This window comes from Parathielavia appendiculata, assembly GCF_033297405.1.
Source record: "Parathielavia appendiculata strain CBS 731.68 unplaced genomic scaffold N657scaffold_1, whole genome shotgun sequence".
Classification (NCBI taxonomy): Eukaryota; Fungi; Ascomycota; class Sordariomycetes; order Sordariales; family Chaetomiaceae; genus Parathielavia; species Parathielavia appendiculata.
In genome coordinates, this window is record NW_026944220.1 from 1,547,774 (window position 1) to 1,567,518 (window position 19,745).

The 19,745-nt window shown below is 56.5% G+C and overlaps 7 protein-coding genes across 7 annotated transcripts; 5 read left to right on the top strand and 2 right to left on the bottom strand.

The window, feature by feature from the left end:
• Positions 1 to 486: 486 nt before the first annotated feature.
• N657DRAFT_560676 (AP endonuclease) lies at positions 487 to 2,057 on the top strand (the record flags this gene model as incomplete). The annotated part of the gene is made up of 3 exons (XM_062787994.1): positions 487 to 567; positions 613 to 1,583; positions 1,733 to 2,057. 3 exons carry the CDS (start codon positions 487 to 489, stop codon positions 2,055 to 2,057), a joined length of 1,377 nt encoding a protein of 458 aa, XP_062652331.1.
• A 276-nt stretch (positions 2,058 to 2,333) lies between these two features.
• Positions 2,334 to 6,047, bottom strand: N657DRAFT_652207 (uncharacterized protein; the record flags this gene model as incomplete). The annotated part of the gene is made up of 3 exons (XM_062794270.1): positions 2,334 to 4,531; positions 4,582 to 4,972; positions 5,061 to 6,047. 3 exons carry the CDS (start codon positions 6,045 to 6,047, stop codon positions 2,334 to 2,336), a joined length of 3,576 nt encoding a protein of 1,191 aa, XP_062652332.1.
• Positions 6,048 to 6,764: 717 nt separating this feature from the next.
• Positions 6,765 to 8,203, bottom strand: N657DRAFT_562310 (enolase; the record flags this gene model as incomplete). Its single annotated transcript, XM_062788129.1, has 3 exons — positions 6,765 to 7,611; positions 7,669 to 8,014; positions 8,080 to 8,203. The coding sequence occupies 3 exons, from the start codon at positions 8,201 to 8,203 to the stop codon at positions 6,765 to 6,767; spliced, it is 1,317 nt and encodes a 438-aa protein (XP_062652333.1).
• A 2,102-nt stretch (positions 8,204 to 10,305) lies between these two features.
• On the top strand, positions 10,306 to 13,042 carry N657DRAFT_629641 (uncharacterized protein; the record flags this gene model as incomplete). Its single annotated transcript, XM_062790908.1, has 3 exons — positions 10,306 to 10,526; positions 10,589 to 12,518; positions 12,569 to 13,042. The coding sequence occupies 3 exons, from the start codon at positions 10,306 to 10,308 to the stop codon at positions 13,040 to 13,042; spliced, it is 2,625 nt and encodes an 874-aa protein (XP_062652334.1).
• A 416-nt stretch (positions 13,043 to 13,458) lies between these two features.
• Positions 13,459 to 16,206, top strand: N657DRAFT_608079 (galactose oxidase). The gene is made up of 4 exons (XM_062790258.1): positions 13,459 to 13,565; positions 13,666 to 15,230; positions 15,278 to 15,541; positions 15,599 to 16,206. The coding sequence occupies exons 1-4, from the start codon at positions 13,520 to 13,522 to the stop codon at positions 15,878 to 15,880; spliced, it is 2,157 nt and encodes a 718-aa protein (XP_062652335.1). The 5' UTR covers positions 13,459 to 13,519; the 3' UTR covers positions 15,881 to 16,206.
• Positions 16,207 to 16,286: 80 nt separating this feature from the next.
• On the top strand, positions 16,287 to 18,427 carry N657DRAFT_639044 (WLM-domain-containing protein). Its single transcript, XM_062791699.1, has 3 exons — positions 16,287 to 16,643; positions 16,705 to 16,876; positions 16,929 to 18,427. The coding sequence occupies exons 1-3, from the start codon at positions 16,511 to 16,513 to the stop codon at positions 17,956 to 17,958; spliced, it is 1,335 nt and encodes a 444-aa protein (XP_062652336.1). The 5' UTR covers positions 16,287 to 16,510; the 3' UTR covers positions 17,959 to 18,427.
• A 301-nt stretch (positions 18,428 to 18,728) lies between these two features.
• On the top strand, positions 18,729 to 19,666 carry N657DRAFT_585698 (uncharacterized protein; the record flags this gene model as incomplete). Its single annotated transcript, XM_062789791.1, has 2 exons — positions 18,729 to 19,302; positions 19,378 to 19,666. Coding segments are annotated over exons 1-2 (495 nt in total), but the record flags the coding sequence as incomplete, so codon positions are not given.
• Positions 19,667 to 19,745: the final 79 nt, after the last annotated feature.

Below are 19,745 nucleotides of genomic sequence, written 5' to 3' on the forward strand. Positions count from 1 at the left end.
TTGGCGGCTGCCTGGGTGCCAATGTGCCATGTATCAACACATGCGTAAGCTCATCAGCATGGCCAACTCACTCAGTTGATCGTAAGCCGCAACCGAACTGACATGGCAAAGAGCTTCTTTGAATGACAATCCGACTGTTCGAATGACGAGAGGCAGGTCAGTCCTGGCCCCCTATGTGCCCCCTGATCTGTATTATTCCCTGTTAATAAAGGATACGCTAAATGGAGCAGTAAGGCCCTTCTTGAGACCACACCAGTGCTCAATGGTAGAAGATGCCTGTAGCTTGTTGGGGAGGTTTGCTGGTGATTGAGAGACCGCTCTTCGCCCCTTCCCCCCCCACACACACGTGATGTCGCGACGCGCCTCAACACGATTCAGGTCCGCGAGAGCTTCTGCACAATCAATCCGCTTGACCTGCCAGCGAAGCTATTCAATTCGAAACAAAACCAATGCCGGGTTGACTCAATGACAACTGACCCCGTCAAAATGGTCCGGCAATCAACTCGGAAGTCAGCGCAGGCTAGAACATCAGCAGCCGCGTCAATCGCTCTGGTAGAGCGGGAAGCCGTTTCGGCAGCTTCGGTCAAGGTCAACGGCAGCGAGTCGGCAGAGGTGGTCGAATCCAAGATTGAAGTAACCAGGAGGAAAACCTCGAAGCGCAAATCTCAGCCTGACGGCGACGAACATACTGAAAACATCAACCCGGCCGAGGACGGTGAAGAAGCAGCAGGCGAAACCAAGAAACCCACCGCCAAGAAACGGAAAACCGCCTCGAAGAAGGACGCCGGAGATACCATGCCACTCTCTGCCCGGACAGCCATCTCCTCGCTCAAGAGGGCAATGTACATTGGCGCACACGTCTCCGGCGCCGGCGGGGTTCAGAACACCATTCAAAACGCTACCCACATCGGCGCCAATGCGTTTGCTCTCTTCCTCAAGTCACAGCGCAAATGGGCTAGCCCACCCCTCGCCGACGAAGCCAAGACTCAATTCCATGCCATGCTCAAACAGCACAACTACGATTCCCACAAACACATTCTCCCGCACGGCTCGTACCTCGTCAACCTCGCCCAGGCCGACGCCGCCAAAGCGACCCAAGCCTACGACAGCTTCGTCGACGACCTGCAGCGGTGCGAGGCGCTGGGCATCCGCCTCTACAACTTCCACCCCGGCTCGACCGGCGGCGCGGCCATGGAGTCGGCGTGCGCGCGCATCGCCGCCCAGCTGAACAAGGCGCACCGGGCCACCTCGTCGGTCGTGACGCTGCTCGAGAACATGTGCGGCAGCGGCAACGTCGTCGGCTCCCGCTTCGAAGAGCTGCGCGACATCATCGCCCTGGTGGAAGACAAGTCGCGCGTGGGCGTGTGCCTCGACACGTGCCACGCGTTTGCCGCCGGGTACGACCTGCGGACGCCCCAGGCGTTCGCCGACACCATGGCCGAGTTCGAGAGGGTCGTGGGGATCAAATATCTACGCGCGTTCCACCTGAACGACAGCAAGGCGCCGTTTGGCTCGCACCGGGACTTGCATGCCAACATCGGCACAGGCTGCTTGGGCCTGAAAGCGTTTCACAACATCATGAAGTAGGCAACAATTTTCTTTCTTGGTGAATCGTTTTTACCCCTGTATGGCTGTTTCAGGATCCATTCTGCTCCCGAAACAGCGTATTGTTCCCAAAACCCCCGTCCACACATTTCCGAGATAGGAAATTCACAGCTAACAGTGTTGATAGCCACGAGCCATTGCAGGGGCTCCCAATGGTGCTCGAGACGCCGATCGAGGAGAAGGGGCCGGATGGCAAGATGGTGGAGAACAAGCAGATCTGGGCGGACGAGATCAAGCTACTTGAAAGCCTGATCGGGATGGATGTTGAGAGCGCCGAGTTCAAGGAGAAAGCAGAGGCGCTGCAGGCCAAGGGCGCCTCCGAGAGGCAGAAGATCCAGGATCAGGTCGACAAAAAGGCGGAAAAGGATGCCAAGAAGGGGACGAAGAAGGCAAAAGGGAAAAGGAAGAAGAAGGACGAGGATTCGTGTGACTCTTGCGGGGACAGCGATTAGGGGTAATGGACTCGTTTGTAAAAATGCCATTGTAACATGATCGTTTGTACGGATTGGATGTGTTGGGCCAGGAAAACCTGTACAACTGCTCTTCAGGATGGAGCAAGAGTTGGGAAAACAACCGAGTCTCAAGAAAACGCAGTATAAAGATACCCAACTATAGTTACCAGTTCCAGCGCGTCATGTTCGTCCTGGTCCCTCCGCCAAAAGGATATCATCATCTAAACAAACTTAAAAACAACCATAAAAACAAACTAAGCCGATCCAGACACAAATCTACTTCCTCCCTTTCGCCCAAGCCTCCACCTTCCCCATCAACCCCTTCAACCCAATCCCCCTCTCACAATTCGCCTCCAACCATCGCTCCATCTTCTCTCTAACCGCCCTCATCCCTTTCAAACAGGGCATCCTCCCGCCCTCCTCATGCTGGACAGCAAACGCTCCCGGGTTCAGCAGCAAATCAAAACACTCCCCCCAAATCTCCGTCTGCCAATACCGCTTCAGGCTCTCCCGGATCCGGTACCTCCGCGAGGTCCCCAACCCGCCCGCGTCGCACCGCACCGTCTCAATGTACTTGCCAAACAGCAGCACGTGCAGCGTGCCGGCCAACCCATGATAGTCGATCTGCCAGGTCCAGGGCCGGCCCTCACGCATCTCGGCGCAGTCCTGCGCCGACGTCTTCCAATCGGCGACGAACTGCACGTGCGGCGCGAACGCGCGCATGTCGATACCCCGGCCGAAATCGATGAGCGTGACGCCGCGGGCGGCCCAGCCGCCGGATCCGTCGGGCCGCCACTGGCTGACGAGCTGTTGTTGCGGGTCTTGGCTGTGGTTGGTGTTGCTGCTGTTGTTGAGGTGCTCAAGTCGCAACAGGCAGTTGTCAGCCTTGATGTCGCCGTGCATGATCTGCTTGGCGTGCAGCGCCTCGACGGTGCGGAGGAGCTCAATCGAGAAGAACATGGCTAGCTGCTCGTCCATTACCCCCGAGGCTTCGCTGCGGAAGAGGTTGACCACGTCGAGGAGGGTGCCGTGCGGGTAGAAGGGCAGGAGGAGAAAGCCTTCGTCTTGGTAGAGGTGCATCTCGAGGGCGGGAGATACCGAGGCGGTTGCGCGGTGTTGTGGGCCGAGGCGGGAGTGCGCCAGACGCATCATGTAAAACTCCCACGGTGTCGGGGGGTCTTCCATCTTCAGAGCCTCGCGCTGGTAGCGACGGTTGTGCGTGCTGGCAAAGGCACCGCGGCCCATCATGGCGATGGAACCATTCTCGTCGTTACTGCCTTCATCGCCGGTTAAGGGGCCGTCAGGGCAGGAGTTCTCAACCAGGTACACCGGGGCAAAGGCACCAGCGCCAAGCTCTTTTCTGATGGTGTATTCGGACTTTGTTCCCGGGAACAGGAGCACCACTGGGGAACCCAGGTTGCCCGTCTTGTCGGTGCTGCTCCTGCTTCCTTTGCCTGCAAACTTGGCATACTTGCGGATTTCAGGCCCCTTCTCATAGCGTTCGCCCCGATGGTCGAAGAAGCCCTCGTATGAGCTGAGCGGAGGGTGAATGTTGGCCAAAATCTCCGATCGTACGCTGTCATCGACCGGGTTGCACTGCATCTCCTTGATGATGGGCCCCTTGGGGGTTAGTACTTTCGGGGCAAACGGTTTGCCTGCTGATACTGGCTTCGTCTTCGGGAGAAGGGGTTGAGCAACCCTCGCCTTGGGGCTCCCTTCTTCTATCACGTCACGCAGCGGACTGCTCGACGGCTGTAGGTTCTGTTCTTCGTCCTCACCCTCATCCTCATCTTCGTTGACCATGTCCTCATTCCGTCTCCTAGACGGTGTTTTGCCATACTTGCTCTGATCGGAGGTCATGTCGAGCGACATTTCCGTCCTCTCCGTGATAGGGGTCATAAAGGGGAGGCGGTTGTTAGCTACCTCGGCAGGATCCCTATATGGCCTCCGTACCGGGATGTAGTCCTCTGGAGGTATCGGCACAAACGTGGTCCTCGTCCTAGGGAGGTCTATGACGCCGTCCTCTTCTTCAGCCTGGTGATTTCCTGGCGACTCCGTGAACTCTTCGCCCATGTCGATTAGATCAGACACCTGGGTTCCGTTTCGGTCCTCAACATCTCCCTCGAGGTCGGGCACATGCCTGTGGATTGAGAACTCCGACCATTCACTGGTGACGCTTTTCGCATCTGAGGCCTCATCGACTTCCTCTGCCTCCTCCTCATCGCCTGCATCGCTCGTCGGGATGGTTGTTGTGTTCACAGTGCTCTCGCCACCGCATGTGTAGTCATCTGACTCGTATTCGCGTTCATCGTCGCTGACGCCTGAAGGTTGGCCGCCCGGTGGGAGAGGTGCGTTGAAGATGTCATAGATATCGTCAGTTGCTGCCTTGGTATGCAGAGTCATGGTTGGTTCAGCAGTCGACCGCCTCTTCTTCTTGATCTTCGGCCCGGAGGGCGAATCAAGCTTGGCTTTGACTGGAGGGGTGTCAGACACAATTCATACCGGGCGAGAATGACTTGCTTACTGATTTGCGTTTCATTGATCTCGATAACCTTCTTCTTTTTAGGTTTCGTCTCCTTTGGGAAGATAGGGGCGCCATTCTCGTCGAGTCTGATAACATGGTGGATCACGAGTTTCTCAGAGACGCTGTGTGCCAAAGTGGCCACGTCCGGGGGGCAGTTCTCGTCTGCGAAGGAAGGGATCTCTTCGTCTTCCCAATCCTGACTGAGCCAGCCGCGGTTCGCTGCCCAAATCTCCTCAAAGCTTAGCTCGGTACCAGGTTCGTCAGGAGTCGGGTAGATTGCCCGAAGGTTGACAAAGACGCGCTCTCGCTTGCCGTTGGCAGGGTTCACTGTGATTTGAGACTTGTTATGATGGATTGGGATGTGCGATTGTGATAGCTGATTGGATAGAGACTGAATTACATGATGCCCCAGACCACCACACATTAGTCCTATATTGATCAACATCTGGTTGTGTCGGGCAGATTGGAAAGTGACTTACGGGATCCCTGAATACAGCTAGCTTTGGACCGGTGCTCTTCTTTCCCCCTGCCTTTAGCGTCTCTCCAGCCCAAGGCTTAGGTTCCATGACGTTCTCCTTCTTCCGGTCTGCTAGGGACCCGATGGTGTCCCATCCCTTAGATCCTTCACCCCGCGACGACATGGCTGGCGCCGCAACTTCGGCGTCCGCGTCAGAGAAAATCGTCAGCTTGGATCGTCTAGGCTTGGACGACTGCACACCCAATCCCGCAGGTTGCGTCGGAGCCTGAGGGTCGCGGGGCACGGCGGCAGCAAACGGGTCGACCTTGGCGGCGAGAGCCGGGCGCGCCACCGGCAAGGCTGGCGACGTGGGACCGTCCGCATCCGTCTGATGCGCCCGTCGTTGCTCAAACTCGCCAAACTTGCGCAGCAACCGCGCAGTGGGCCGCGCCTCCCGCTCGATTCCCAGCTTGTACACCTCTTCCGCCTGCGCCCATCTCCCAGCACTCTCGAGCCAAGCAGCATACTCCTCGTAAAACAGGGCGAGGGTCTCGCCAATCGAATGCCGCGACAGGAAGACGAACGCTTCGCGAGGCGCATCCGAGAAGAAGTTGATGTACTGTAGCCACAGCTTGAGGTAACGAGGATCGTTCTTGTATTGGGCCGAGTTCACGAACGCCTTGGTTGCGCGCTCGAGCAGTGTGTGCAGCTGGGACTGTGGGGTGGCCTGGGCCGAGGGATACGCGTCAAATGTCCAACGGACATAGCGATCATAGATATCGAGCGGGTCGTCCGACTCGGAGATGGCGGCCAATTCCTCCTCGAACTCGGCGCGAATGCTGTCGTTGACGTCCTTGGTGTCCAAAGGCGTCGGTATAGACTGGGGTTGTAGCGGTGATGGGGAGAACAGTTCGGCCAGTTTCCTAGCTGAGCGGCCGCTCGGAAGAGCCTGAATATTCTCTTTGTGATCCTCGATGATATCGAAGTTGACGGGGTCGTTGGGCGCCATCGCGCAGATGCCCGTCCAGGCAGCGGATCGTTTGAGGCGATGTGATTCCCACAAAGGGCTCCGACACAGATTTTTGACAGAAAGCGAGAGAAAGTAGGGCCGTTGTGGTGACACTCGATCCTTAACCTACCTTACCTGATGCTGTCGGGAGGGGTGAGAAACACTGCGTGCGATTAACTTTCGGAGGGGCCGCATGGCGCGACAAATTAAAACCCATCTTGGCCTGTTTTTGTTGGTTTACCAAATAAATCGTGCAGTCACTGTAGCAACGGCCTCCAGCTGGTACCACCTGCCGTAGTCTTGGCACCTCCTGGCAGGGAGACGGCCATTTCTGTGAACACAGCACAATGGACGGTCTCAATCAATATCATGGCCAGCTCAGAAAGTTCAACTGGGACTGCTGTTCCTCCTAATACCCAAACTACCGGAGACTTTGCCATTTTTACAGAACGGCAATCTTCCCCACAACGCCGGACACAGAGAGGATGAGGTACGGAGGGACATCGCATCAACAGAACAGTGCAACAGTCTTGGTCATGTTGGCATCTTGGCTGCAATGGCCTGGTATTTCCTCGTTTCTAATCTTTCATTGTCTCGCTTTTCATGAACCGGTCCGAGGTCGTTTTCATCCAAGGTGAACATCGTCACCATATCAGCTGCCGAAATCTGCTGTCCGGCTTCCGGTTCCCTCCTAGTGGGTCTCGACATGCGCCCATCTTAGAGGTTAACCGCCTTGCGGAAATTCTCGCCGGCATAAATGGCGTTCTCGCCGAGCTCCTCCTCAATGCGGAGGATTTGGTTGAGCTTCGCAAGACGCTCGGACCGGCACGGGGCGCCAGTCTTGATCTGGCCGGCGCGAATGCCGACGACAACGTCCGAGATGGTGACATCCTCGGTCTCGCCAGAGCGGTGGGACACCATGACACCCCAGCCGTCAGCATACGAATCCTTAGCAGCCTGAATCGACTCGGTGAGAGTGCCGATCTGGTTGACTTTGAGAAGCAGAGCGTTGGCCGCCTTAAGCTCAATCGCCTGCTTGATCCGCAGGGGGTTGGTGACCGTCAGGTCGTCACCAACAATCTGGATGTCCTGGGTCTTGTAGAAGTAGCTCCAGGCCTCCCAGTCGTCCTCAGCGAAGGGGTCCTCGATGCTGACAATTGGGTAGGTCTTGCAGAGCTCGCCGTACAGGTTGGCAAGCTCCTCGTACGTGAGCCACTTGCTCGGGTCGCTGTCGGGGTTCTTGAAGTCAAGGTCGTACTTCTTGGCGTCGGTCTTGTAGAACTCGCTGGAGGCCACGTCCATGGCAATCTTCATCTGGTCCTTGTAGCCGGCCTGCTCGATGGCCTCCATGATCAGGTCGAGCGCCTCCTTGGGAGTCTGGATATCGGGGGCAACACCACCCTCGTCACCGACGTTGCCAGCCGACTGGCCGTACTTCTTCTTGGCCAGGCTCTTCAACTTCTGGTACACCTCAGCGCCCTGGCGCATGGCCTCGGAGAACGAAGGAGCGGCAGAGGGGACGATCATGAACTCCTGGAAAGCCAGGCGACCGCCAGCGTGGGAACTGTCCGAGGATGGTTAGCAAGCGGCAAATGACTCTGAAAAGGGCCATCCAACCCACCCGCCGTTCAGGACATTCATGAAAGGAACAGGGAGGACATAGGGCTTCTTGGTGCCAGCAAGGTCCGAGATGTGGGCATAGAGAGGCACGCCCTTCTCGGCAGCGCCGGCCTTGGCGATGGCCAAGCTCACACCGAGAATGGCGTTGGCGCCGAGCTTGGTCTTGTTGGGAGTGCCATCGAGGTCGATCAGAAACTTGTCGACCTTGGTCTGATCCTTGACATCGATGTTCGCCTTGATGATTGCGGGAGCGATGACCTCATTGACGTTCTTTACGGCCTGGAGGACGCCCTTGCCGGCCCACTTGGTCTTGTCACCGTCGCGGAGCTCGCAAGCCTCGTGCTGGCCTGTGGCACGAACGCGGTCAGAATTGAGTCCGGGCTGCCAGCAAGGTGGTGTTTGTTCAACCAACCGGTGGAAGCGCCCGAGGGGACAATGGCGCGGTGCAGGCCAAGCTCGGTAACGACGTCGACCTCAACGGTGGGGTTACCGCGCGAGTCGTAGACGTAGCGAGCGTGGATCTTGGAGATGGTCATTGTGAATCCTTCTTGCTTTTGTGTGTCAGTGAGCTGGAGCCGTTTACGAAGAATTTGAAAAAAGCCTTGAGTGGCAGCTCCTGAATCATATTCTGGAACCACGAGGTTTGGGCCGAGAGAATCGAGGAGCGCAGCTAAGCGTTTGCCCATCCGTGGCACTTTGCGAGGGGGATTCACTCGGTTGTCTGATAACGGTAGGATATCCCCCACGTCCACAGTCGCCCGAAGTCGCCAAATTGGACCAGAGTTGTCCCAAAGGCGTTGTAGGCGTGAGGTTGGACAATAAAAAGGAGAACAAAAAATAGAAGAAGGGGAGCTTGGCTATAGGCCGGCACATACCTGTGATTGAGCTGAGCTGGTTGTTCGTGCTGGGGAGGAAGGCGTTGCTGGAGGAGAAGAGAAGAGAATAAGAAAGTATGGTGCTGGAAAAGCTCTCGCTCAAGATGGTTGAAGAAGGAGGGGCAGATTTGTTTTCTGGACGGGTGGGGCGGGGACCGATTTGAGGAGGAAGGAAGCTGCTCGTGTCATACAGCAAGATTGGAAATCTCAGCTCAACAAATCGCAGGGAAGAAGTGCTCCCACGGTGTCGTTTACGATACACACCACATCCCTGCTCTAATACTTCACCCAATCGTTAAGTTGCAGCACAGATGCGCTTTTTCCGTCATCAACAGCATGGGAGCAGCAAAGGCTGTTTTGTCTCAGGGCGCGAATTACCTAGGGCCAGCGCGGGGGTCTCGATCCGTTGTCGGAGCTCCCTGTAAGAGCTCATTAAGTTGTGTCCGGACATGGTTGAGGCCGACCTTCATTGGTAAGAAGCGGTGTGTCCCAATGGAAACATGCCCAATCAATGAGACGGACATTGTCTTTCTCCATCGCCAGCTTCTGAATATGATTGAAACTAGAGCCTTCCCAACCTTGTGTCAACCACTGCCCCTCCATCTACCCCTCCATTGTGGTCAAGCTTCCACCCCGCCAGTAAGTGGATCTCAGCTCGAAAGAGACCCACCAAAGACCGGATCGTTGCCCCAATGGACGTCCGAGCTCCCAAGTCCAGATCGAGTCGCGGTCCATGACTATGAGAATCGCTCCGGAGCTTCAAATCGAACTTCTGTTAGTCACCTAGATTGTCCAATGCGTTTATCGACGTGAGACGGGAGCTAAGTTCTCAAGGCCGCCATGATTCTGTTCAAGGCAAAAAAATGGGTCAGTCTGAACATTAAAGAGATTAATGAGTAACGGTAAGCGACGTAACTGATTACACAGTAAGATGCGCGGTAAATTACATGAGGCAAGGAAGTTGGATACCTTCTAGGTTTGTTTCTTATATCCATCCATATGGATATCTTCCAGATACCTTCCCACTGCCGTTAGCCAACTGCAGAATGCTGCAGCAATAGACCAACTTCCCAAAACAGACTTGAGCTTCGGACTAGAACACACCATATGTGATTGACTAACCCGCTCTGTGAGCTCGCTTTGCCCATAAGATACGTATTTTGAAAGCTCCAGCTCTGACCGCCTGCCAAAAGTGGCAGTCAGTGGGACCGGCTCGTTCCGCTTGACAGGGAGTCTGCGGCATTTCGTCGGCGCAGCCCGTCCAGTCTCCAGCCAGATCCGTTCTCCAGCTCGCAATTGATTATTGATCTTAAACAATGCGCAAGCCTTCCTTCCGTCTGAGGAGTGCAGGTCCGTAACGTGTACGATAGGGCCCACTGTACATTAACCTGTCTGCTGTCTCTCATTTATACTTCTTCCCCTCCTTCCGTCATGTTTCGCTCTTGTTTTTCTATTCCCGTCAGTCGTGGAGCGCAGAGGTCAGTTACTCGAACATTGCTGCAGACAAAGAATTTTACATCACTGGCACGGTACGAAGCCCCCCTGGGTCGCCCAGAGGTCCCCTGGTCTGGCTATCACAGGGCTAGGGCGAAGCTAACCCATCACCCCGCAGTTGCTCGGTCTTGCCATCAACAACACCTACCTCTCTGCTGAACCGCCATCGACCGCTTTCACATACACGGACACTCCGTCTTCGCACCTCACCACTTCGCTACTGCTCGTACCGCCGCCACAACATGTGCAGAACACAAGCTGCTGCCGAAATGGCAGGTGGGGTTAATGTGCAGGCCCGGGAGCTTCTCCCCGCCAACGTCATCCCGCGACACTACCATGTCACATTGGAGCCCGACTTTAACAAACTGACCTTTGACGGCACCGTCGTCATTGACCTCGACGTGGCCGAGGACTCGAAGTCCATCTCGCTGCACACCCTCGAGCTCGACATCCACAATGCAAAGATCACGGCCGGTGGGAACACGGTCAGGTTAGTCTCTTGCCCTTTCAACTTGTCCTCCACCCGGCCCAGTCTGGCTGACCTGAATCCAGCTCGTCACCTACTGTATCCTACAATGAGGCTACGCAGGTTAGCAAGTTCGACTTCGACAATGCTGTCCCCGGGGGCAGCAAGGCGCAGCTCGAAATCAAGTTCACTGGCCAGCTCAACGACAAGATGGCCGGCTTCTACCGCTCGACATACAAGAACCCCGATGGCAGCGAGGGCATCTTGGCCGTCACCCAGATGGAGCCTACCGATGCCCGCCGCGCGTTCCCCTGCTTCGACGAGCCCTCCCTGAAGGCCGAGTTTACCGTCACGCTCATTGCCGACAAGAACTTGACCTGTCTGAGCAACATGGACGTTGCTTCCGAGACAGAGGTCAAGTCTGAGCAAACCGGCAGCACCAGGAAGGCAGTCACCTTCAACAAGTCCCCGCTCATGTCGACATATCTGGTGGCCTTCGTCGTCGGTGAGTTGAACTATATCGAAACCACCGAGTTCCGGGTCCCCGTCCGCGTCTACGCGCCGCCCGGCCAGAACATCGAGCACGGTCGGTTCTCGCTGAACTTGGCTGCCAAGACGCTCGCGTTCTACGAGAAGGTCTTCGGCATCGAGTTTCCCCTCCCAAAGATGGACCAGATTGCCATCCCCGACTTCGCTCAGGGCGCTATGGAGAACTGGGGTCTGGTCACATACCGAGTAGTCGACTTGCTGCTGGATGAGAAGGTCAGCGGTGCGGCGACCAAGGAGCGCGTCGCCGAAGTTGTGCAGCACGAGCTGGCTCACCAGTGGTTTGGCAACCTCGTCACAATGGACTGGTGGGACGGCCTGTGGCTCAACGAGGGCTTCGCCACGTGGGCCTCGTGGTACTCCTGCAACATCTTCTATCCAGAGTGGAAGGTGTGGGAGTCATATGTGGTTGATAACCTCCAGCGCGCTCTCGCTCTGGATTCGCTCCGGAGCAGCCACCCGATCGAGGTTCCTGTGAAGAAGGCAGACGAAATCAACCAGATCTTTGACGCAATCTCCTACTCGAAGGGCTCCTGCGTTCTGCGCATGATCTCGACCTACCTCGGCGAGGAGACCTTCCTGGAGGGCGTCAGGCGGTACCTCAAGAAGCACGCCTACGGCAACACTCAGACCGGGGATCTGTGGGCGTCCCTTGCCGAAGCCAGCGGCAAAAAGGTGGAGGAAGTTATGGATGTGTGGACCAAGCACATTGGTTTCCCTGTGGTGACGGTATCAGAGAAGGATGACAAGACTGTCCATCTGAAGCAGAACCGGTTCCTCCGCACCGGGGACACAAAGCCCGAGGAGGACCAGGTCATTTACCCTGTCTTCCTCGGTCTTCGCACCAAGGACGGCATTGACGAGTCCCGGACGCTGGATAAGCGGGAGGGTACTTTTGAGGTGCCTAGCACTGAATTCTTCAAGCTGAACGCAAATCACACTGGTTTGTACCGCACTGCCTACTCGCCGGAACGGCTGAAGAAGCTGGGCGAGGCTGCGAGGCAGGGCTTGTTGAGCGTTGAGGACAGGGCCGGCATGATTGCCGATGCTGGCGCTCTGGCCACATCCGGTTACCAGAAGACTTCGGGTGTTTTGAGCCTCCTTAGGGGCTTTAGCACCGAGGCCGAGTTTGTCGTCTGGAATGAGATCATCGCGCGTGTCTCTTCGGTGCAGAGCGCATGGATCTTTGAGGACAAGGCGGACCGTGACGCCCTGGATGCGTTCCTGCGCGATCTTGTGAGCCCCAAGGCGCATGAGTTGGGCTGGCAGTTCTCGGAGAATGACGGCCACATCCTGCAGCAATTCAAGGGTATGATGTTCGGCAGCGCTGGCCTGAGCGGCGACCAAACTATCATTGACGCGGCCAAGGACATGTTCAAAAAGTTCATGGCAGGGGATAGGTCAGCGATCCACCCCAATATCAGAGGCAGCGTCTTCAGCATGGCTCTGAAATACGGCGGAAAGGAAGAGGTATGTTTGTGCTCGCTGCGTTCGATTGTCCACGGCTAAACAGGAGATAGTACGATGCTGTGCTCAACTTTTACCGGACGTCGACCAACAGCGATGAGCGCAACACGGCCCTGCGCTGCCTTGGGCGGGCCAAGGACCCTGAGCTTATCAAGCAGACCCTGGGCCTGCTCTTCAGCGGGGAGGTCAAGGACCAGGATATTTACATGCCCACCAGCGGCCTGCGCAGCCATCCCGAGGGAATCGAGGCTCTGTTCGCCTGGATGACGGAGAATTGGGAGGAGCTCATTAAGAAGCTGCCGCCGGCGCTGTCGATGCTGGGCACCATGGTCACCATCTTCACCTCGAGCTTCACCAAGAAGGAGCAGCTCGCTAAGGTGGAGAAGTTCTTCGAGGGCAAGAGCACCAGCGGGTTTGACCAGTCTCTGGCCCAGAGTCTCGACGCGATCCGGTCTAAGATCTCATGGGTCGAGCGTGACCGGGCAGACGTGGCGGCTTGGCTGAAGGAGAATGGATACCGTTCGTAAATTGAAGCTGGACGGCGGGAGCAAACTTCTGATGTTGTGGTCAGGTTCCCGGTCTTTCCATCTTTAAAGAGTGACACTAGATGAGAACACGTTCAGATGAAGGCTAAAACGAGCCTTGATACTCTATGATGAAGATGGAGGATGTATGATACGTGGTCGAAAATGTACGAGGAAAACGTGCCGGCTTGGGCAGTAACATAACCAAGTGTGGGATAAGTTCCCGTGAGACCTCAAGCTAGTATCAATCCCATACGCAAACCAGTGAGTTAGACCATGTATGTTTGTTTTGGAAAGTGACTTGCTTGTTTCTTCACTTTGCATACATTGTCTGCTTGTGAGTGGAGACGGTCGAACCTCACAAATGTTTTAAAGTGCAACAGTTCTCCGCACCTTGTTCTCCCGATCAGATCCTGCAACCTTAAGCAACCCCACTGGACTTGACACAACTGCCCCTGAAACACGGGTCGATACGGTAAGATGGCAAAAGATAAGAAAGGGAAAAGCGAGTCGAAAAAGGCCAAGCGTACGTGATCATGCTCTTTAAACCCCTTCAACTACTCTCCCAATCAAATTCTGACAATCACCTCCCTAATATGAATGACACGGCTGACCTTGTTGGACAGTGGCCGAGAAGAAGGCCAAGCAGGCCTCCAAGGGGGAGAAGAAGGCCAAGGTCAAGGCCGCCAAGATTGACGGCAGCGATGCCGAGGATGTCGACCTGGATGCCGTGCTTGAGGAGTACAAAAAGCAGCAGGAGCAGTTTTTGAAGATCACCGAGACCGTGGTCGATGCCCCTCCCCGTGCCCGGTCGGCGGCGACCTTTCTGGCCCACCCGTCCAACAGCAACCAGCTGCTGCTCTTTGGCGGCGAGTACTTTAACGGGTCACTGGCCACTTTCTTCAACGACCTCATGATCTACTACATCGACCGTGACGAGTGGCGCTGCGTCACCTCTCCCAACGCCCCCCTTCCCCGTAGTGGCCATGCCTGGACCCGGGGCGGTAACCAGAGCAACGCCGTCTACCTCTTCGGCGGCGAGTTCAGCTCGCCTAAGCAGGGCACCTTTTATCACTACAACGACTTCTGGAAACTGGACCCGACCACGCGCGAATGGACCCGGCTCGAGCCTAAGGGCAAGACCCCGCCCGCCCGGTCCGGCCATCGCATGACCTACTTCAAGCAATATATCATCCTCTTCGGAGGCTTCCAAGACACGGCGAACCAAACCAAATACCTGGCAGACCTCTGGATATACGATACAACCAACTTTGTCTGGCACAGCCCAACCCTCCCGCCGGCGCAACTCAAACCCGAGCCGCGCTCCTCCTTCACGCTCCTCCCGCACGACCAAGGCGCCGTCCTCTACGGCGGCTACTCGCGCGTCAAAGCCACCGCTCCGACTAACAAACAACAACAACAATCCACCCGCGGCGGCTCCGGCTCCGGCTCCGGCTCACAGCGAAACGTCCTCCGGCCCATGGTCCACACAGACTGCTTCTTCCTGCGCATCACGCCCCCGCCCGCCGAAGCACCGCCCGGAACCCCGCCTACGGTCCGGTGGGAGAAGCGCAAGAAGCCCGCCAACGCGCCCAACCCGGTGCGTGCCGGCGCGACCATGGCCTTCCACAAGGGACGCGGGATCCTGTTTGGCGGAGTGCATGATGTGGAGCAGAGCGAGGAGGGGATTGACAGCGAGTTTTTCAACGGGTTGTTTGCGTGGAATGTGGAGCGGAACCGGTTCTTTCCGCTGGCGTTGAGGAAGGCGAGGGGCGGAAAGGCTGGTGGTGGTGGTGGTGGTGGAGGGGGAAATGAAAGGGTTGGCGGTGGCCGGAGGGGTAGGGCCAAGGAGAATGAGGAGGAGTTGTTGAGGCAGTTGGCTGCGCTTAGGGCAGGGGCTGGGGTGGAAGACGATGAAGGGGATGCAGTCAATTGGATGGAGGTTGAGGGGAGGAGACGAGAAGAGGAAGAGGAAGAGAAGAGGGCCGTCAGGGAGATGCCGGTTAGGATGGAGTTCCCCCATCCCAGGTTTAATGCGCTCCTTGCGGTGCAGGACGATGTGCTGTACATCTATGGCGGCACGTTTGAAAAGGGGGATCGCGAGTTTACGTTTGACGATATGTATGCCATCGATCTGGGGAAGATGGACGGTTGCAAGGAGATCTTCAGCCGGCCGGTGGAGGATTGGATTGTGAGTGTCTCTGACTTGGCGGTCTTCTCTCTTGCTAATGATCGCAGGTATCCGACGACGAAGACGAGGAGGATGAGGATGAGTATGAGTATGACGAGGATGAGGAGGATGAGGAAGGTGACATTGAGATGGCGGACGAGGCGCCCAAGGAGCACCTGTTCACGCCGAGCAAGCGGAAGAAGAAGCAGGCGGCTGACGAGGTCTCGAACGCGGATACTGCCTCTACTGCGCCGTCTACCGCCTCATCAGAGGAGGAAGAGGAGACCGAGTCGGCAGCTACGACGGTGGATGACGGACTGCCGCACCCAAGGGTGAGCTCATTCCTTTTACCGCATTGCATTGATTCCGGTACTAACGATGTTGCTCAGCCCTTTGAGTCCCGCCGCGATTTCTTCCAACGCACGTCCAACGAGTGGCAGGAGATTCTCATGACGAGCCTTCGGTGGAAGGGCATCCAGCCCGAGACGCTTAGCATCAAGGAGATCAAGGCCAAAGCGTTTGAGCTCAGCGAGGAGAAGTGGTGGGACTGCCGTGAGGAAATTACGCTGCTCGAGGAGGAGCAGGAGGCGGCGGGCATTGGCGAGGTTGTGTCGCTTGCAGATAGGGGCGAGTCGGGTCATGGCGCCGGAGGTGGTGCTCGGAGGAGGTAGAGCGTTGGGATGGCTTGGAAGGATACGTGGTTGCCCCGGTTCTGCACTGTCACACTCATCTGTTCAGGCTTAGGCAGACAGCAAGTGTTCAGATGAAAGCCATACTCTGGAGCACTAGCCAGTAGTATATGTAGAAGTCCAAATCTCCCAACTCCAATGACCACCGTAAAATGGCCTAACGGTCAGGTAGCGGTGGTTACCGAGCACGGCTTGTGGTCAGCCTCTCGGCTACAACTGAGAAGTCACCAGTTCGACTCCAAGCCCTGCCGGCATTCGGACCGCGAAATAAACCCCCACGAGAATTTCGTAGCTGGCTATCTCTTTCCGACCGGCGGAGAGGGCTACGCCGGTGGGCTTTTGCCCTTTTTCCTCTCTGTTCTTTTTTTTTTTCCCGCACCGTACAAACTCATAGTCCCTCCCAATGGCATCTGCATGTTCATCGTCAAGGGTATCACGTGAGCAGGCGTACCCAAACGCGATTCCATTTCCTCGCGTGGCGTCGCCATCTTCCCTCCTTATCTGCATCAAACATTTTTGCACCTGCATCTCTGTTGCATCCAGTTTGCCGTCTCAATTTCAACAGAGTTCCTAAGATACCAAAACTCCAGTCCAGTCGCCAACACCAAAAAAATGCCCCTCGGCATCCAGCGGCTCAACGCGAAACGGTCGCAGCCCAACGACCGCATCGTCTTCATCAAGTCCTTGAAGGGCCCGGATGAAAACATCGCGCAGGACTTCTTAGAGAGGATTGCAGCGCAGTGCTGTAAGCTTAGCGGTCCCCTCCCGGAACGAGGCTATAATTCGCTAACTCACACTAATGGCAGTGCCCATCATGCGAGAGCACCACCTCTCGGTCATGTCGCTGGAGGAGTACGAGCCCAACCCGGAGTTTGTTGGTCGCAACTTCAATGCCGGCGAAGTCATTCAGCTCGTGCTCAAGGCCCGCTCCGGGCATTGGCTGCCCTTTCACTATGTGCAGATGGTTATGATGCACGAGTTCGTTTCCGTCTATGCTACGACGTGGGATGCAAACTGACATCTCATCCAGGCTGGCCCATTGCAAGCAGATGAACCATTCGCGTGCCTTCTGGGCTGTGAGGAACAGATATGCGGAGCAAATGAGGGACCTATGGTCACGCGGCTTCACCGGTGAAGGCCTCTGGGGCCGCGGAGCGTTGCTGTCTACCGGAGAGTTCGAGAAGAACACTGTTGCGCCCGGCGAACCGCTTCCGGAGCATCTCTGCGGCGGGACATATCGCTCCAGAGAAAGAAAACGGAAGCCCAAAAGGACGTTGACATACAAAGAACAAAAGGAGCGCCGGATTCTGAAGAAGTTTGGCGCGAATGGTGTCAGCCTCGGCGGGGATGCCGAGATTAAGCAGAAGTTAGAGAAGGGCAAGACAGTAAAGTCTAAACCGCGTGTGGCGGGGAGCGCGAGAGGGCGAGAACTCCGGGCCGCCGCTGCATTGGCCCGGTTCGAGCAGCAGAAAAAGGAGGAGGTCAAGGAGGAGGAGGTTGGCGAAGGCTCCGAGACCGAGAGCGGCGACGACTACGAAGACGACCTGACATCAGGTCCTGACGCTTTTGACATTGATGGCAAGAAGCTCCTCGATATCCAAGGCCGGGGAATGGTCAAGGTCTGCGAAGATGAGAACCCGGATGACCAGGACGCCCAGGACGAGCTGCGCGAGTTGCAGAGTTACGGGATAAGGAAGCCGGCACCTCCACCACCAAAACTGGCCTCGGATGCAAGCCGAGGTAGATTGGCACCGATGACGACCCCAAAAAAGCCAGAGACGAACGCCGACAAGAGGCCGACCAAGTCGGAGCCGGACGCATCAATATCGACAAACGCGCCGTCGGTCCAGAGTTTGAGCATTTGCCCAGCATGCACATTCGCCAACGAGCCTGGTTCAACCACTTGCGCCATGTGCGCCAACACTCTCGAATCGGACGGCATGTTGGATTCATGGGCATGCCAGAGCATGACCTGCAAGGGAACACAGTACCGAAATGCCGGTGACTGCGGCGTTTGCGGTGTGTGTGGCGAGCGGAAGCAACCATCTGCGCAGTTGTGAGCTGTCAAACACCGTTTATTGACGGCTGGTCTCTGGAAGTTTACCAACGGCTCTACACATCAAGAGCAGTGTATAAGCTACCACTTCGTTGCTATGTGCAGGACTTCCGATGGATCATCAGGCTGATGATTCGTTTGAAACAACCGGGAGCTTGGAAAACAGCCTGTAGAACAAGAGAAGTGCAGTCCTGGCTGTCTTGACATCCAAGGTGTCGATCATACTCCGTACTACGATCAGCAGTCAGCTCCGTTCATATGACCAGTGTTCGATGGGGATGTGAGAGCGAGTGGCCTTGGACCCCTGAGGTTAATGTCTCACTCATCCGGGTGACATCGGAGCTCTCGATGCCCCCTACAACGCTCCACCAACCATCTCTAACCGTCTTCAAGTATGTAGGTGGTGACCTCCCAACCCGGCAGTTCTTGCGCCGCCCAGGACCTTCTGCGTTTCTCTTAGACGCGAATCCGCCAATCAGGAGCAGAACGCATTCCCCTTGCTTGTTTCATCCATGTCCAGGCTCCCCTATCGAAGACTCTGAAACATAGACCCACTATAGGCTGCATAATAGCCGGAACTCCAGAGGTACTCTTGTGTCCCCAGCCATCGGTGTAAGCACACCGGTGGAGATTGATAGATGATCCATTCCTTTGGGCAACTCGGCTCCGTCATGTATCGAGTTGATGGTCGTCGGTCGTCCATGGTCCATCAGTGACAAGCATCTGCGGGTCTCTGTCGATCGGATCCCCGCTGACCTTGAAGACCGCGGCCGGCTTGGCAGGGGTCGTGGAAACAAACGGTCGTCTCCCCTGGACTCCCTAGTGAAGATTAAGTCGAGATGCTGCTCAAAACCGGGGGGTAACCCCCATCTCTCACGGTTCGTCTCATTTATCTACTTGAAGGCTTGCGCCTTTACACTTCGCGCAGAGCAGACTACTCGCTCTCCCATCTTCCTTGGCCATAGCCAGTGCTCCGATGCTGGCATCACCACTCCATTCATCCCTCGGTCTGTGATCGATTCTCTTCGACTTTGTGCATACATCCATTGTCTTCACACCAGTTCGGGTAGGCTTGACGCCACTGCCGTCCATATCTCACGGATCTCTTCTTTTCCATTATCAACGCCAGACCCGGTTTCACCATGTTCCACCATCTTTCCTTCCTCCTCCTCCTCCTCACAACCATCCTCACCCTCACCCTCGCCGCCCCTCCGCAGCCCTGGTACGAAAAATACCAGCAGCGCCGTGTCACCGTCCCGCAATCCTACTACGAAGCCGTCTCCCTCCGCCGCCAGACCCCAATCAAACCCAACACAGTCCGCGACGTCAAGTGTCTCGACCCATCCACGTAACTAACCCCCGCCTCTTCCTCTTTCCCCATGTTTTATATGCTGCAGGCTAAGCCTTATTTTTCCTACCAAAGTCACTTCGTCCTCTACGACGAGTACGCTGCCTCGCTGGCAATCTGCGGCGGCATCTCCGGACCGGCAGGGAAATGCGCGGGCACGCCGGCCGAGACAGAGGGGCGGTCCGGCAGGGCACGGTTCGCGCTCCGCGCGCTGGGGCGGGACGGCGGCGCGGGGATTGATATCTCCAAGGAGCCTTGGACGCGTTGTGTGGCCGCTGCGCGCGCCGCATGTCCTGAGGGGAGCTTTGAGGCGGTCTGTGTTGGCGGGGCGACGAGGGGGGATGTCGGGTTTTCGTTGACGAGTGTTTGATCTGTTTTGGTTTCTGAAGAGTCAACGAAGGGTCGGTGCGGAGCGGTTGCATTTTTGGCTGGTATTAAGTGGT